Below are 19239 nucleotides of genomic sequence, written 5' to 3' on the forward strand. Positions count from 1 at the left end.
ATTTTGCTGAAATCGCTAAAAGCCACAGATTCACATAATTCCAGTGGCTATGGTGATAGGAGAGGGGGGTAATGTCTGGTATTGGGAGGATTGTATGCTCCCCACGTCAGGGCAAAATGGCGAATGGAGTTTGGCTGCTCCTGTTGCAGCCAAAGTCTCATGCGATTTTTCCAGCCGGATTCATGGGCTGGAAAAATTGGGTATGATTTTTTACCACCCAGAATAACTAAGTGTGGCACCAATTTATAATCAGACAAAGTGGGATCCCATGTGTCAATTCCACTCCGCATGAATTGTAATCAGACCTTTTGAACACCTCTGGATTTGTTGACCTTTTTTTACCAAAAGTATGACACAAACGGACAAGACAGGGCAAATCATGATTCATTTTAAGGAGAAAAAAAATCTGACACAGACACTTTTCAGTTGATCATCGTGATATATTTCATAAGCATCCAACTCCTAAGAGAACTGCATTCATGTCAAGCAGAACAAAACAACAGCTTTGCTAAGAACTTTCTTTGGCCCGTCGCCATCCCCGAGGACAGTGAAGAAGCACTGCCAGGGACGGGCGAGGGCTGCAGACGGTGAACCTGCGGCTGCCACGCCTGCATTTTGCACACGGAAAGGCCACAGCGTTGACAGAACAAGCGTGTCAGCAATAAAGGTGAGGTGAGAACGACACAAGCGGAAGCAGTCCCTGCAGGAAGGGCATGGAGTAGAGAGGTGCATTCTGGGAAAGGGGGTTGAACAGGCTGGCCATTCCCAGTGCAGCGCTGGAGGCTGTTCTGAGAGTTCAATAAGGCTTAAACATAAATAAATAAATAATCCAGCACACGGTTCGCCACAGTCCATTTGGTTGCCGTGATTAGAAAGGATGGTTCAGTCGTTAATAACCACAGAGTCTCGCCTATCACTCTTTGAAGCATATGTCCGCCTGTCACATATATATGTGTTTGCCTCGTATAGCCCAGGTCGATAAATATCCACGTGTTGCAAGACCTTTCGGCTTCGTTCTTCCCTGTATGCCTGAGTCATGTGCTTACATGTGACACAAGAAGTGTAATGTGTCAGTGCCTAGAAGAATGGGCTGGATAGGCCCAGTGCTTAATTTGAGGCGGTGGTTTCAGGTGGGGGGCACCAGCACTTATTTTTCTGCCTCAAGTATTTACTACGAGCAAAAGACACATAGGAAAGACAGGAAGAGGAAAGCGAAAACGGGTCACAAAGGGAGAAAGCAGAAAGCTGCAAGAGTGAGCTGAAGGGGCAGGGAGTGGCTGTAAATGATTAAAGAGGCCCGAGATGGCTTTAGGATTATGCTGCCTCAGTATTCCGTGTTCACACATTTAATTGCAGCAGCCGCATGTTTCAGAGGACAGCTTTGGGCCCCTCACGTTTTTATTTACAAATTAAGCACTGGATAGGCCCTCCATTCTTACTTAGTGTGTGGATGGTGGGGGCGTGGGACAGGCTGCAGATATATAATTTAGGGAATGCATAGCCCTTCGAGGGCCCACTGTATAATGACATTATTAATGCACAATTCCCACACGCTGTCTGTAAGGGGAGGCTACACTGCTACTGGGAACCTTGGTGTAAACATTGTAAATTAACGTATTTCCTGTGTTAGTTCTGGTACTGGTCCAGCTTTGAAGTAAAAATCAGAAAGGAAGGCCCAGCAAACATTCCTCTGGAACCGCCATGGTGATATTTGGTATGTACATACATTAACCCAAACAACTCTGGCACTCTATATGGGAAAGTCCGCATAGCCCATATAGAGCCAAGGCATGAGGTCATGCTGTAGTAGCAAGAGAGAGAGGCTTGCATGGAATCGTTTATTCAGCATAAACAGTGAGAGCTGATGATACCTATACAGAGAAGCATCCTCTGTGGAAGCCGCCTCCCACTCGTGCTGCCCAGCCCACTGTACGGAGGGAAAGAAGTGTCCCCTTACCTCGAATGTAGAAGTCAACCTAATCTGCGGGGGACATCTTCACCTGCATACTAGGAAAATGTCACCCACTGATGGCACCGTAACCTCCACGTATGGGGACACGCTCACAAACGACTTGTTGAGACAGGCTGCAAATGTGGGTCAGACTGTATCACATACAATCCTCTAATCCTGGACCCACAACATATGTGCAAAAAGGTCTCTCTCGCTGCATATATGGTCCCCCTCTGTCCATGCCTGGTCGTACCAGCCACAGACCGACAGACATTTCCTCCGCCCCCCATCCCCAAATATACATATAACTTGTTTCTACGTACACGTCCTTCTCGAAAACCTTAACTTACAACACTACCTTGCCTGCTTAGTAATTAGTGCAATTAAAACATTGAGGCTACTTCTTTTCCAAGTCCCCGGTTCCTAAGGGCTCCTACCGGGCTGTCTTCCAAATTCCTTTGGGTCGCAGGGAAAAAATCGGTTTGTAGCTCCGGTGTCTCCACTTCCAACACCACAAGATACCATGATCCATTGAGAGAATGTCCTGGTTTGATTCCGGACACTTTTACAACTATCGAAAGGAGGGGGAAATCGCCAGGCACCATTCTCCAGTCTTTGTACTTTGTTCCGTATTGTCACTTTGGCAAACGTCTGCAATAGGAGACTTTTAAAATAAGTCATTTTAAATATATATACATATTTTACATTTTTGCATCTTGGGTGGAATATGTATTGTACGCAGATAGGCGATTTCAAGGTTATCTGCCTTTACTTTGTGTTAAGATGAGAATGGCGTAATTAAGGCCATGTTATGGTGTGTTCAGGCTTGTGCCCAAAGGTGTTTATTTATATAGGTGCTCATATACACACCCTGGTACAAGTGCATACCACACCGTAAGGTGTCCATGTCCTCTAGTTGATAAAGGCCACTTTGACCTTTCCTGAATCTAGATTCTATTTGAGGCATCTTCACGATACCTTGTCAAGCTAGCGGCAAGAACCTTATCCCCCTTTGGCAATTAGGGTGGTTGTTAGCCCCTGCTCATAGGCAGAACCATCTTCTATCAAAGGGCAGTAATCTGCGTCAACTCGGCCTGCTCATTGGTGGGACCCTGTTGGTCTGAGCCCATCATGGGCAGTTCCAGGCCTAGTCATGCGGGGTTATTAGTCCCTTCTGAGTTCTTGCATGCGTAGGCCACATCCTTGGCGATGCTGCACATGCGGTTGGACATCTGCAGCTCAGACCTGAAGGCGGCGGGGAAGCAGAACTTGCGGAAGCAGGCCTTGAAGTTCTCATCCAGAAAAGCATAGAGAATAGGGTTGAGGCTGCTGTTGACATAGCCTAGGGCAATGCAGAAATGTAGGATCACCACCTTGGCCTCACTGTCGGGCTTGGCGCCCAAGCACTGCACCAGCACAAAGATCTGGATGGGGGTCCAGCAGATGATGAAGACCGCCACCACCACCAGGACCAGGCGTGTGATGCGCCGCAAGTTGCGGTCCTTCTCCTTGGAGCCCGAAAGGACACGCACATTCTTTAGTCGCCGGATCATCAGGCTGTAGCAGATGGTGATGATGAAGACAGGGATGACGAAGGAGAAGACAAACACACAGATCCCAAAGACTGGGTCCCAATAATCTTCAGGCACTGGGATCTGCACCAGGCACTCCACCTCTGTATGGAAATATAATTAAAAAAAATCAACAGTGAGTGCATTCACCTGGAAATGCAGGATCCACGTATTAATTTCCATGTTGATAATCACATTATTTAAACAAACTGAATAACAGGTTAAAAAAAATGAAATATCAATGTAAAGCAATTGACATTAGACAAATAACGTTTCACAACGTACAGCAGCATAATAGCACTATTTTTCTTGAACTAGGACAATCTTTCATCTCCATCTTCCCAACCCTAACCCCCATTCTTTTATGTAATTTTGCCATCCTTGACATGCACTTCCCCACCCTTTATCCTACTATTCCCAGCTGACGAATTCATCTAAAAATAGAACAAATCTGGTCCAATACCTTTGGCCCTCTAGTTAAACAGCATTGTTTTGTTTGTTCGTTTTTCTAAAGGCTTTGGTCTTTTTAGCACTTAAGATAATGGAAGGAGGTTGCTTGTTATTATTCTAGTTTTCTTTTAGGCTGTCTGAGGGACTGTAAAACGCTATGGCCCAGATTTAAGAAGGCCCAGCGCCTCCTTAGGCCACATTAGCATAATTTTTTATGATGCTAATGTGGCTCAACGAGGCCAAATTCGCTGCCCCATATTTACACAAAGTGGTGCAATGTATGCATTGCGCCACTTTGTAACCCCTTGTGCGACATTGTGCCTGCCCCAGGCATAATGTATGTAAGGGGGTGTCCCCCGTTAGTGGGACCGCAAAAATGACACAGTGGAATCTTTGAGATTCCACTGTGCCATTTTTAGCAGATATTTTTAATGCATGCACAGAGCAGCCATGAAAAGGGGGCACACCATTATTCTTAAGGGGCCCCTATGTACCTTGCAGGATTAGTGCCCAAAATGTTGGCACTAATCCTGCAATGTACTACAATAGCATAAAAAATTATGACGCTATTTTCCTTAACCTGTGCCATGGTGCGCCATATGTTTAATACGTCACACTTATGGTGGCGTGAGGGGTGCTCTAAGGGGCACAAGAAAAGTGCTGCTGCATATAGCGCAGTGCCACGTTTCTTAAATTTGAGCCTATGTCCTCCAGGGTGTCGATGTGCTCAGCTTGGTCTACCCCAGGACTCTTGCCTTGTATGGGAATGGAAGATGTTTGTTTGAATTACAGATGGCACTATCTGGTTCCAAACTCAGCACTGATGCCACTGCAGGCTCTGTGCTAATTTCTGCATTGTTTAAAATAAAATTAACTATATTTGATCACATTTTTATCAACAACCTATGCCTCTATTATTTTGCCTGTTTTTACCTTGCAGCACGTTTTTTTATTGCTTGATTGTATTGTAGAGCAAAGATCAGTGCTTAATTTCAGCTGTCGGTTTCCAGTGCCCAGCACCAGCACTTAATTGCTAACACCGAGGCTTGTCTAATTTAGAAATGAGCACAATAACAGTTCTTAATTAATGCAATATACAATAAAAATGACTACTACTGACTGCCCAAGACATTCTCATAACTTAGGGGCCTGCAATAGTCTGAAAAGTCACACCTGTAGGAGTGTGATTGTTAGTAGTTGTGTTAATATCATCATTGGCAGCATTACTGGGATCAATGTGTGGTGCAAGCTATATTGGCCTCTGATTAGGGCCCCGGCACTTATTTGTTTTACAAATTAAGCACTACCAAAGATGATTGCTTGGTACGAAGATCTTACACTTTAAATAATGTGGCAATGTCTCATAGTTTTCCAAGAAACTTCCATTTATTTTTTCATATAATTCTTTGTCTGTTTTCAAAATGAAGATGCAATAATTCTCTGTCTACTTTTCAATCAATTTTGTGTATGTCTGTAAATTTTTTCAAAAATTGATGGGCAGTACTTTACAGAATTCAATACCTATTTTCGAAAAACATCCGGGTTGAAATAGTTCCCTTATTATTTTTTACTAGTCGATGTCCATTCTAGAGGACCCTGTGCCAATTTGCCAATAATGATTCATAATTTTTTCAGTAAGTGTTTCATATAATTGTTTAACTGTAACTCTTGGAGACTGAAACTTTGTGAAATAACTTTCAATTAGAAAAACACTCTATTTTGCACAATTTCTGGTTGAAATGTATTCCATTTTGCAAAGTTGTCGATTTTCGGCCATCACAAACCGCTTTATTTGCCGGATGTATTAAACAATTTTACATTCGCAAATGGTGTGAATCCCAAAATTCAACCGTTTGCGAATGCAAAAATGCCTTCAAGGAATCGCTAAAATAGCGATTCCCTGAAATTGCGACTCCATTTAGGGTATCGCAAATTGCGATTCTCTAAATAGGAAATCACAAATAGGGAATTCTTATTTCCGATTTCCAAATCACATGTATCATGCATTTCCTATATGCGAATTGGGCATTTAAGAAATGCAATTACCACCAAATCCAGTTTGGTGGTAACCATGTGCAATTCTTAAAAATGCATTATAAATGCATTTTTTAAAATGACATGTAGCGCACACATGCCCTTAGGGCATGTGTGCACTTCACATGTCCACAAATATGTTTTTGGGGTGCATCAAAGGGGGCCTCAGGCCCCCAGCACCCTGGGGTTTGCATTACCTAATTTGTGAATTCCTAACACGAATTCGCAAATTAGGTAATGCAAAACCATTCGCACATAGGGATGAATGGAGTCCCATTCCCTAATTGTGAATCGGTAATAGCGATTGTGATTTTTAAGAAATCGCTATTACCGAATCGCAATTTCCATACATCCCATTTTGCATTTCTTAAATAGCAATTTCTTAAAAATCGCTATTTAGAAAATGCAAACCAGGACTTTGATACATCTGGCCCTATGTTCCTTCTGTTTATCTGCGCTTTGAAGATGATTTTCACCACATTGAAATATATTTTCCTCTCTAAATAGTACTTGGCCAATCTGGAATATGTATGCAGATTTTTTTTTTTGCAAGATCAACATTTGCCGAGGTGTCTATTTTCAGTGCCAAATAACTGCAAAGTTTTTAACTGAAAAATAACCTTCTGGAGAACTGTTTATGCCCAACAGGATAGAATAGAAGAAAAATAACAATTTCCTTCAAAGTATAACTTATGCAGGACCCTCTTGTTTATGTTAATTGAATATGAAGACAATAATCAGCAAAGTAAAAATCAAGAGTTTGACAACAGTTGCAACTTCGTACAATTGTAAAAAAAAATGTATCCCCTAGCCACACCATCACCTTGCTGGGAAGTGACTGGCTACCAATTCTTTCAATATAAAACTTAAAACCCAAATTGCATCACACGCCAGGCAAGAGTCAATCTATTTTGGTGAATGTTTGGACTCCTTTGAGCCCCAAATGTTGGTGGCAGCTACATACCAGAAACCTTAAGACCTTGAAGTTGAGCACACACAAAATCAGGAAAACTGATGTACCTCAGAAGCAAATCTAGGGCTGTCTAATGCCTGCTTTCATCACCAAACAAAAAAAGGGACTGTCAGTAATATCATGCATTGACACTATTAGTTCGAGAGTATTCAGAAGGTTTCTATATGGAATGGGAACTTCTGTTTCGGAGTGTTAATGTCCTAAAGGTGGTGGATCATTTTTCAGAAATTAACTTGATTAATTGGTCTGGGCACATTATGCCAACGAACTGCATTATAATGGTCGCTCAATCGCCACTAATGCTTTGCTCAACGCCTACTCTGCAAAGGAAGCTTATTTCACATAATTCTATGTCACCTTTTCAGCAGAATGTTTCATTATAATTTGACATTTTCCTTTTAAAATTCTGTACCGTGTAATGAGATCAGGCAAATTCCATTGTTTTGTTGCACACATACTTTTATTATAACCGAATCACTCATTCTCTGTGTGGATGTTGTAATATTAACTCAAAAGCAATACTTTTATGTTCCTAACATCAGTCGTTTTTCTGTCTCTATTACCTAGCAACCACTGCTCAATCCCTTGCTTTTGTGAGCTCTCTTGTGATAATAATTTCATTGTTTTCTGCAAATCGTTTTACCTTGCAATCTGGATGTCCCTTCGGCATTAAAGCAATATTGTGGTTGTACATACTTCAAATTATCAGTCTAGCTACGTTTGTTGCCTTGGCTTATATTATGCTTCCAAGAAGACCTAACACCTTTAGTCACAGTGTGGAAGTGTCCCTAAAGTGATAGACTATTTTCCTGTTTCTGTGTAAGTAGTAATCCATGTTAGATGCAGTCAGTCTCCTGTCTTGCTTCTTTTCAATGCTAAGATTTGGGACTATTTGTGGACGGCCGCACTTCTAGAAGAAGTCACTTTGAGACCATTTTCAAAAAGCTCAATCAAAAGAGATGTTGAATAGTCAAAACAACACACCTGGGGAATAGTTTGTCTACATTTATATTGAGAGAAAATCATTATTACAAATATGTATTTTTCTCTACAACACTGAACAACAAATGCAGGCTGTAGGAAGTGAAACCCTTAGGGAGATGATGCTATTGAGAAAGAAAACCTTCTTTGTGAAGCAAAGACTGTTCCACACGCAAAACAAAAGGTCCATGGCAGAGATTATGGACAACAAATGCACAAGACAGAGATACTCCATTAGTACCGAGTAAAGGAAAAGTTTCTGTGTGTAGGTACCTTTTACTTTAATGACAAGACAGCATCCCAAAAATGTTAAACAATCATACTTAAGTAATGCACTGAATGAGAAAAAAAGTTTTAATGTGAAGGTGTATATCACTGTACACACCAGGCATTATGTCTAGACTGTAATCTCTAAAAAGAGCACAGCTGCAGACTGCAGAAATAGAACACAAGCTGCAAAAGCACAGTATCAATAGACTAAATGAGAGAAAAGTTTACATATGAAGTGATGATGTTCTCCATATCATTGATAATGAGGGGTGTGGTGAAGTCTGTGATGTCGCTGGTGAAATTGGTGGGGGGTCCTGGTGGTATGTATGCAGGCGTTCCGCCCAGGGAGAACTTAGCTGTGATGTGTATCTTGAATGTTTGGTGTTCCATCTGGCTGGTGGGGGTGTTCGTGTAGGTGGTGCAGTTGAGGGTATCTTTGAACATGATGGCCACTCTGCCTCTAGTCTGGTACTGACGGTCTTGGCTAATGATCATGTAGCCAGTGGTGATGACACTAGCAATGTTCTGTGCAGAGGATAGGTTTATTCAAATTTTCGTGATAAAGAGCAGGTCCAAAGTGTGGTCGTGCAGTAGGTCCCATACCTCTGTGTCTGGTTTGGTGAGTGAGCAGGCATTGAGGAGCATGCATGTGAATGTGGGGTGTTGTTTGGGTGATGTTTGATCTGTGTGAGCACGAGCGGCTGGCTGGCTTGTGTGAGTAAGTGGGGTGCTGGGTGCAGTTGGTGTAGAAGTAGTGGGGGTAGGGTGTGAGAGAGTGCATGAAAACTTGCAGGACTCACAAATGAATGTTCTTTCCATATTGTGTGGTGGAGTGTGGCAGCAGCGTGGTGAACGATGGCCGAGATGAAGAGCATGGTGGATCAAAGCAGGTTATCGGTGGGTAGAGAGAGAATCAGGGTTCCTGGTGCTTAGTATGGTCAAGTCACTGACGGTCGCAGATAGGCTTGCCTTTGCCATGCCAGAGGCACACCCAATGCAAGCATCTGCCGCACATCCATGATGTAGCCATTGAATAGGTCCACACAGGAGGGAAGAGTGGAGGGTACTGTGATGTCACTTCCTGAGCTGATGGATGATGTGAAATCCAGTAATGTCACTTCTTGTGCAGATGGATGATGAGAAATCCAGAGATGCCACTTCCTGTGCAGATAGATGATGGGAAATTCAGTGATGTTACTTCCTGGGCATTGAGCAATTGGCATTCTCAATCATAAAGAAGAAATTGTCTCTCTGTATGTTATACTCTGCAAATTCCCAGCAAATGACTATTGGCAAAGAAAACTGAGCCGACATGGAGGAAATATCCCACTGGTACTACCCTTGCTCTTACTAGAGATGCTATGTGTTCTATAAATATATGTCTCACAAATCTAAGTATGCTTTTTTCACAAGCAATTATATCAAAAACTACCCTGAAGAATTGTTTAATATCCTAAAGTAACACCATTCTAATCTTACCTACCAATCGTGTGAATCCAGAAATGTAAAAAATACCATTTTTTTTTTTACATAAGGCCACCAAACTAAGGCAAGAAATTTAAAACTATCCAACTGATGTCAAATTAAAGCAAACATATACCTTCAGCAAAATACTTGCTGGACTCCTACCTCAACTTGGACTCCCTCATTAAGGGAATTGTCACAAGTGCAAAAACATCTCAGAATACTAAGAAAAATCAGACACGTTTGCCCAGAGATCCAGCCTTAAACTATGATGCGAGCCATGGTAATATCTAGAAACTGAATTTTGCAACTCTTTGCTCACCAGCGTACCCTAGTACTGACTTATACCTCCGAAAGCTTCTCTCATGTACCAGTTTATTACTGCCAAAAGAAAATTCAACTATATCACCCCATATTCCTTCTTGACTAAACTGGTTGCCTCTAGAAGCTCAAAGTATCCACAAAACTGCTTGTATCACACATAGGGCCTTTACCCTAAACACTCAACCATATCTAACCTCTTAGCCTACTGTTGGAGGAAGAAGAAAGAGTTTAAGAGGCAAGGCCGCTCAAGGCTTTGTCCCTGATTCTTAGTTGGTCAATGTTTTCCAAAGTTTGCGCAGAGGTTGGAGTTCCAAGTTGGATGGTTTTCATCTGGTAATTATCTGGTGCAGTAAATACCTCATATTTATTCAATTAAAATAGGTCAAATATGCCAGAAATTAAGAAGAGAAAACAATACGATATTTACTGTAACATGGATCCACATTGTTGGATTTTATTAGGTACGATAAACAGTATCCACCGCTCCAACCAACTCGAATTCAGGGCCTTAATCTAAGTTCACTGATCACCCTTTCTATGGGAATGACTCAAAATTTGAGACTTGGGGCCAGATGTAGGTAACGTTTTGCATGGCGCAAACAGCGAAATTCGCAGTTTGCGCCATGCAAAATGCGCATCGCGATGCACATTCCCATTTTGTGAGTCGGTAGCGACTTGCAAAATGGGAATGCGACTCGCAAATAGGAAGGGGTGTTCCCCTTCCTATTTGCGATTCGCACTGCGATTCAGAATTGCTTTGTGACCGCGAACGCGGTAGCAAAGCAATTCGCAGTTAGCACCCATGTGAAGTGGGTGCTAACTCATTCGCAAAATGGAAGGGGTCCCCATGGGACCCCTTCCCCTTTGTGAATGGCTCTGAAAATATTTTTTCAGAGCAGGCAGTGGTCCTATGGACCACTGCCTGCTCTGAAAAAAAGAAACCAAATGGTTTCATTTTCCCGAGTGTATTGCAACTCGTTTTCCTTTAAGGAAAACGGGCTGCAATACAAAAAAAAGAAAAAATGCTTTATTAAAAAAGCAGTCACAGACATGGTGGTCTGCTGTCTCCAGCAGGCCACCATCCCTGTGAGTGCAGGGAATCGCAAGGGGGTCGCAAATTGCGACCCACCTCATTAATATTAATGAGGTGGGTCTTTGCGACCCCCTTTCGATTCGCAGATGGTGTCAGGGACACCATTTTGCATATGGGATTGCGACTCGCAAATTGCGAGTCGCAATCCCGTTTCTACCTACATCTGGCCCTTGCTCTCTACCATCCCATAGAAAGCCTCATCCTTATTCCAATTAAAAAGAAAATTAAATGGTTCTTATTAGTAAAGTTCCTAACTTAGCTCTGGACCAACCTGCACCCGCCTCCATGTTCCCAAGGAATCTATCCACACAACGCTGCAGACTCAAGACCTTAGTATGGCTTCCTTTACTCAGGCCCAGCTGCCTTCTGCTGTATGAGCCATACTCAGGTACACCTTCCATACTGCCTTATGTTATCATTCTTGTTTTTAATGTCCATCTGCGTGTGCCCTCCTGTGTTGCATGATCGTTCTACCACGCACATTGTCCTCACTGCCTTTATGTATCATGCACGTAAATTGTAAAACATGGTGTGCTGTGACACCCTACTCTGGGCTGAGACATACTACACAATATAAAGAAATAACCAACACATAGATGTGACAAGGTTTCCTGCTGTCACTGAGCGGAAGTTATGAAATAGCCACGTCTTGGCAGCACATAATATCTCCTCCCCTCGGCCCAGAGGCGTACCTTCGGGGATGGAGGGAGAGGGGTTGGGGTCTTACACCCTCTTAATAAATGTTTTTGTGATAGTTGGGGACAGGTGCTTTCGGTTGGGTATGGTGCGGTGTCTGTCGTGTTTCACTAGGAATGTTTACACACCCAGACAAAAACGCACACACACTCTCTGTTTTAAAAGACTTCAAAATTGTTCTTGTACCACTACCAATCTGCATTCATCTGTCTTTCCAGTGCCTCTTAAGCCCCTCTTTTGTGCCCTGCTTGTGGTATGATGAATTTTTAAAATGATGTGCCAGCATGATTGTCCGTCCCCCCAGTATTAGTGACCAGCCTACATCCCCGCCCAGGGCTTTAAGCGGGCCGGAGTCCTGCCAATGCTCCGCACCAGCAGTTCGAAAAAGCAGCTGCTGAGTCGGGTCCCTATCGGGCTCTCCATTGTTGCCCTCACCCTCAGGGTGGAAACAAATTCTCAACTCAGCAGCAGTTCCACCCTGTGCTGCCTTTGATGTAACTTCAAAGAGACTTGTTATAGTTCTTTCTCAGTCTCATCATTTCAGAGCTGAAACATTTTCAATATACTATACAATGAAGGGATTGTTGTTGCTGATGTATCTTATGCAACTAACAACCACTGACAAAGCCAATAGTTCTGGCTTGTTGTAGGTGTAAGATTACTAGCTGTATTATATATCTGGATGCAATGATAGAAAAAAGCGGCAAAATACCAATCGGCGACACACTAGTCTAAGCACAGATTTTTCGTTTACATGTTTTTAAGCCACGCCCTTAATTACTTCAGCCACGCCCCTCTGAAAGACTTACAAGTTTTTTCATCCTACTTAAAGCCCTGCCTCTGTAAGATGTCCTGCCTTGAAACGTTATAGTGAGTGGCAACCAAAGTAGCATGCTTGTGGCTTTGTGCGTGCATTCCCTTACAGCCCTGGGGAAATTCCTCTTGTATTTTTGGGTCCCTGTTACTTTTCAAATTCCACCACCTCAGTAATTGTGTTTATATAACGCTTACTATCTCTGACAAGGCTAGTTCCAAATGCTGGCAGACTTAAAAAAACACACAATGGTCCAGAACTTCACAACTCATCTACACACAGCCAACAAACATTTGCTCTAGATGGAAAAGGAGAAAGAGAACATACCACAGATAGAGATATTATCTCTCAATGAACTGATTGCAATACACATTTCACAGTGAAGTGAGGTCTACACACCAGAATACAGGCCCACAGAAAGAGACCACATGCAGCAAATATACAGAAGCAATTAACTGAATTAAAGAAATTCTTTATTGTACTGTGGTGCTAATCTGTGCTCCAGACAACACACACAACCTGCTGAAAGGCAACATACATGGGAGAGTCACCACAGCAATGCACCTCACTTGAGACCAAAATATTTGGCGTTCACTGTATTATCATACGCAATATCATACATACTGCAGGCCTGACCAGTCAGTAAGTCACTGCTAACAAAATTGGATTATGCTTGTGCATAATCCATTTTCGTGTAACATAATTATAAATCTGGGCTTCTATTAGGAAACACTACATGATGTTAGCCATTAATCACTGGACTGCATGTCCCATTCAGAGATTTACAAGGTATTGTGCAAAATTGCCAGCATCATCTGTTTCTGCAGCTAAGACATTTCTTTTATATGTGCTAATATTTTTGTGCTTCAGGAACCCAAAATTACTCATATGAAGTAGTAAAATCCAACCACTGCGAAATGAATGTACGCCCAATAATTGCACATTAACACAAGGTACATAATGTATCTTGAGACGAATCTTACAAAATCGCAGTGACTAATGTTCACAGCAGCAGAATGTGCTTTTCGTTCTCCGAAGCAATTTTAAGTTGCTTCTGATATTAGACTTTATCAACCTGGTGCATAAACTCTTATTTCTATAAAATCTTATGTTAAACAGCAAGGCCCTAAGGACCCTATGGGTTATATTCAATAACTGTTTGTTGTCCTTGTTAAATCATGGGTTACACAAACCCAGAGGAATATAAACTGAAAAGAGTGCTATACCGGGTATGCTCTCTAATACGTCTGTGAATTATTCATTGTTTTAAAGTGCGAATTGTGAAATATTAGAAGATGTGCATGAAAATGCTGCTAATATATTAAACCAGAAAATGGACTTCAGTGTTCGTACCCCAGGGTATTTTGAAGATTAACTCAGCTGTTTCCATATGGTAGCAAAAATTTTGCGTTATATTTACATTAGGATTTCTTGCACAAATCTATATTTAGATTGATCTATCGGGATAGTGCAAAAAACATCCATAAGTAAAGCAAGTATGAGAAGGCAGTAACAACTGACTTCTAATTAGGTTCTTGGCATCCTGAAAAGGTTGGTTAAATAGAATAAATGGCCAAAACATGTTGACATGAAATTGGGGTCATGTGCAATGCGCATGAATTATGGCAGGTTCGCCTACGTCAAAGAATATGAAAATCAGCGGCACTAAATCATTAACCTCCACGTGAGCAGTGTGAGTAACACAAAACCAATTATGTTGGACCTTTTCAATCGTGCAACAGCCACCATTTTCTTTCTATTCATTCTTATTTGAACAGTAAATAATGGAAAGAAGAGTCTATAACATTAGTTTCTGTGATGACTCTGAGAGAGGATTCAGATTTTGAATTAAAAAATAAGTAAGTAGTAAGTGTAGGCTAGGGGGTATGACCAAATACTCTTCCTTATAGGGAGAACATAATTGATCTTGCTTGGAAATTATATGTAATACTTATCATTTATGAGTCTTCGTGGATATTCGTCTCAGGAAGGAGGTCTCATATTTTGCATCCTAGATGCTGGTAGCACTTTGCCAACTTTGGCCAGCTTCAATTGTGGTGCAGGTAGTATAAGGGAAATAGAAGAGTGGAGTTTAAGAATCAGGCCACTGTTAGAAAGTTTTTGCTGTCAAAGGGCTACGCTTGTGACATAGAATGCTCTGTGGTTGAGATATAGGCCCATATTTATACTATTTTAGCGCTGCTTTTGCGTCATTTTTTGACGCAAAAGCGGAGCAAACGTAAAAAATATAATTGTATTTTGTACGTTTCCACCGCTTTCGCGTCAAAAAGCGGGATAAATGCGGCGCTAAAAAAGTATAAATACGGGCCCTGGAGTCATGAACTCTCTCTTTTATGAACTAGTGTCCAGTGAAATTGTAATAGCTGGAGACACATGATCTACTTTCTTCAGACCAAGAAGAAGTCTAGTTCTAGTAGTTTAAACATGTACAGTACATTCCAAATAAAAGAGAAAAGACCCCAAAAAATCCTTTGCAAAAGTCCAAGTGAAGAAGACGAAGGCAATCATTTCAGACATTGTGGGGAGAAAAAGAATGAAAAACTAACACAAGGTGGCGTGCCACTGGTGAAACAACCAGACCTTTGACACAGTATTAACCCCAGGGCCTATCTACAGGACATCATCCAACAGGAATCCCAGACTAACTTGGCATTCTCAATGTGATGAGAAATAGGATACATACAGTTTTTTAGCTTGACCCTTGAAGAATTCTCCGGTCAACTAGCTAAAACCTACAGAGTTTTGTCTTCCAAAGCCCACTGCACCTTATATCGGGTGTGGCTATCGATAGCCTTGCCTAACTTGACTGAATAACTGATTACAATATTATAGCACAAGTGGGACAAGTGGAGAATTTCAGAGACAAGGAGCCAGGTAAAAGAAGAGAAGATGGACAAGGCAAGCCTTTGAATAAGATGTAAGCGAATGAAAGTGAGACTAACGCCAACCTATATTAAGCAGTGGCTGGGCTTTAAGCCCACTATAAGCTTTTGTTAAGCTGACAGTAGGTCTTTTGCAACTAGATAGCTTAAGCTGTGCAATAGGTTCGACATAAAAGTGATACCTTACAAACCTATAAAGCTGTGGAGGGATAGCTATCTAAAAAAATCTCCCAATTGTCTTTCTTTCGGTGTTGGTTGTATGGACTGTCCAGAGAACAGGCAGCAAATCACCAAATGTGGATAGTCCAATCGAGACTTTCCTCCAAACAGTATTAGTTATCTTTTTGTTCCATTCACCTGTAGCCAAATTGCATTCATTACTATGGCTCACTGTACAATAGGGGCATTCTTACCACATACGCCCAATTCCAATCAGTGTCCATTGTTAGCTGCACCTTGCAGAGAACAGCTTCAACAATCCCCCTTCTGCAAACAGAATGTGAAGACAACAGGCATTCTTTGGAAAAGTCCACATTGGCATCTACATGCTAAAATACTTATCTAACTCTTTTCTACTGACAACCTAGCAGCATCAATGAATATACCACCTGTGACTGAATGCCTTACCATAACCTCTTGATTCTACATTCTAAATGGACTCTTCACTATTTTGTCCTGATAGTTTTTCATTGAAACTATAAAGCAGATACAAACAAAACTACAGAGTGAAGGTGGCATAGATATTTGTGCATGTACATAGTGACAAGTCGTGGTGGTCACCATCAACAATATCAATGTGCTGTCACGATATTATCATTCAAGTGAGATTGATCATATAAAAAAGTGTAAAGGAGGATGCCGTATAGAGAATCCGGATAATGACATCTGGCTAAGATAATATCATGTCATGGAATAATACTACTGTTTATAAACGAGCCAGAAGTAAGTCAGTAGAACTTAGTGCAGGTAAAAGATGAGGGAGATGCATTAAACCTTCGGAACAAGAGAAATGAGTAGACCTACTTATCACTCATTTCTTCTGGCAAAAGAGAAAATCTAGAATTGCTACAAAAAAATAAGACTTCTTAAAAAGCCTTAATGGCTTAGCATGCCAGAATATCGCAGGTACCAGACAGATTTTCTTTGCCAAACATGGAATTCAATGGATTGCAAACAATACAAACCTTTGAGGATGGCTAGAAATTGAACAAGAACTAATCCAACCTGTAACTGTCATAGCCCTCATTACACTGCTTTTCAGTGTAGAACACTTTGGGGGTTATTACAACTTTGGAGGAGGTGTTAATCCGTCCCAAAAGTGATGGTAAAGTGACGGATATACCACCAGCCGTATTACGAGTCCATTATATCCTATGGAACTCCTAATACGGCTGGTGGTATATCCGCCACTTTACCGTCACTTTTGGGACGGATTAACACCTCCTCCAAAGTTGTAATAACCCCCTTTGTGTTCATTCTCTCGGGAAAACGTAAAGCTATTAGGCTCGTAAACAATAAGTTGTTAAATTAAATTAAATACTCTTCTCATGCCTCACCCTGGCACAATCAAAACACCAAAAAAGATGGTAGAACATTATCTACAAAGACTGAGCGCACAAAGGAATGAATCTCAGAACAGACTTCAGCTCATTTTTAAAGATTAAAAGTTCCTTATCTAAAAATAATCCTCTTTATGAAAAAATTTACCACCTATTTTTGGACGAATCTTGAAAGGGGGGGCACAATACTTCGAAAATGGACACACTTCTCTCCTCTAAAAAATACAATCTCACAGAAAAAACTCCAGTCCAAATGGAAATCCATTATGAACTCCCCTCAAAACCACACCTCATCATCAATTGACTGGGGAACTGGTTGGTTAAATCTCACGAGGCTTATAACTGCAATATCACTATAACAGAGCAAGTAATGGAGCCTTCACTAGTGATGCTTATTACAAATCCGGCACTGTCAGGTGAGCAATTACTTATCTAGCAAATCTGGATCCACACGTGGAAGGCTGGTGCTTTGAGAAGTTATCAGTGCTTTGAGAAGGCACTACAATATGGGACGATCTAAGTCTTTGGTTTCTTTGTCCATACATTTTTTTTCTCAACTGCCCATCCTAACAGTGTTGATTAGTACATGCAGGTACCATTCAGAAAACAGTATGTGGCATGTAGGTGGGAAATGAAGCACATGGAAAAATCCTAAAAACAAAAGTAGAAATGAGATAAAATTGTATGAAGGTCTTTTTAAATATGGGGTGCAGTCTTCGTATTATAAGTCACTTCATCTTAAGTCATAGTTCTTAGATTAGCCAGCTGTCTGGAAAACCAGGTTTGGAAATATTTCTGTACATCCAGGTTTATTCTAAATCCAATCCACTCACACATAAGGATAGTTCAACTCACTGCCCACTGCCAACATCACAGTTCTTACCCAACACTCTGACTTATGATGAACTCATCATCGAAAGAGATGTACAACTCATCTGGGGCAGGGAGAAAGGTACACGGACAGAAATGTGTGGATAGATGACTGCTGACAATAATAACTTCTTTTATATACTGCTTTGCACCAATATTTCTAATCACTGTAAATAATGTGTTATTATTCAATTACCTGGTATTCCTTTTACTTATCCCAGAAGAAAGGAAGGATAAGTTGGCCTTGACGGGATACAAACCTGATCTGGTTTTCATTATACTAACATGGATTGTTGAATTCACTGAGCCATGCTCAATGCTGGTTTGTAGCTAGAGAGATAGATAGATAGATAGATAGATAGATAGATAGATAGATAGATAGATAGATAGATAGATAGATAGATAGATAGATAGATAGACAGATAGATAGATTGCTTCTTTTACTCATTGGTTGACTGACTGATGAATGTGACTCATTGTGATTTCATCCTCGGAATCCTTCGACAAGTGATTTCCCAAAAGTGTTATTGTATTGTATTGTATTGTAATAGTATTTATATAGCGCTTACTACCCCTGACGAGGCGTCAATGCGCTTTTCAGCGAGTAGCATGCTACTCCGGAACCCAAAAGGAATTAGTAGTGGATTAGTATAGGGAAATATGAGTACAGTTTTAGTATTATTATGAGTTAATTTGAGCCGCGGATATGTGAGTTTGTTAGTTGGGTTGACCAGAGTAATGGAGGGGTGGAGGAGGGAAGAATCCAGAACTGTTAGTTTGGAGTTTATAGTAATAGGATTTAGGCTTGGGATGAGTAAAGGGGGGATGGAGGAGGGAAGGGAGGGAAGAGTCTGTGGAAAGGGTTAGGTTATGACTGCTGTGAGTACATATCCAGAAATTCTTTAAGACATTTTTTTATTTATTTCAGTATAGAAAGACATATCGAACCTATTTATGAAATAAGTGAATTTTGTACTTTTAAATGCTTTAGCCTATAGTTCAATCACATCACCTGCTTTTTTAGCATTCACAGAGAATTCCAGTATTATTGCTGGGAAGTTGTTATAGTTGTAGGTTCCAGGAGTGATAGTGTGTCCCTTTCATTAATTCCATCTTTTCAAATCAAAAAACATTTCAAGATATGTAAATTTAACGGGTGTGAACTTATTCAGGAGCAAATACTCCGTAAAATTGTATTTGCACTTAAAAAAAAATTTCTTGATACGAATTTTTTTTTTTTTTCATCCAGGAAAATCCCTTCTTCTCCACTCTGTCCAAGCCCCCTC

General features: G+C 41.1%; 1 protein-coding gene across 2 annotated transcripts in view; it reads right to left on the bottom strand.

Annotated features, from left to right (window-relative positions):
* Positions 1 to 423: 423 nt before the first annotated feature.
* Positions 424 to 19239, bottom strand: part of OPRL1 (opioid related nociceptin receptor 1) — a 192284-nt gene continuing 173468 nt past the window's right edge. Inside the window, exon 4 of one of the 2 annotated variants that reach the window (XM_069243225.1) lies at positions 424 to 3626. In XM_069243225.1, the coding sequence (XP_069099326.1) occupies positions 3103 to 3626 (524 nt within the window). In that variant the 3' untranslated portion in view covers positions 424 to 3102. The remainder of the gene's footprint in view (positions 3627 to 19239) is intronic. The other variant, XM_069243226.1, reaches the window with a different exon arrangement.

This window comes from Pleurodeles waltl, chromosome 7 (genome assembly GCF_031143425.1).
Source record: "Pleurodeles waltl isolate 20211129_DDA chromosome 7, aPleWal1.hap1.20221129, whole genome shotgun sequence".
NCBI classification, from domain to species: Eukaryota; Metazoa; Chordata; class Amphibia; order Caudata; family Salamandridae; genus Pleurodeles; species Pleurodeles waltl.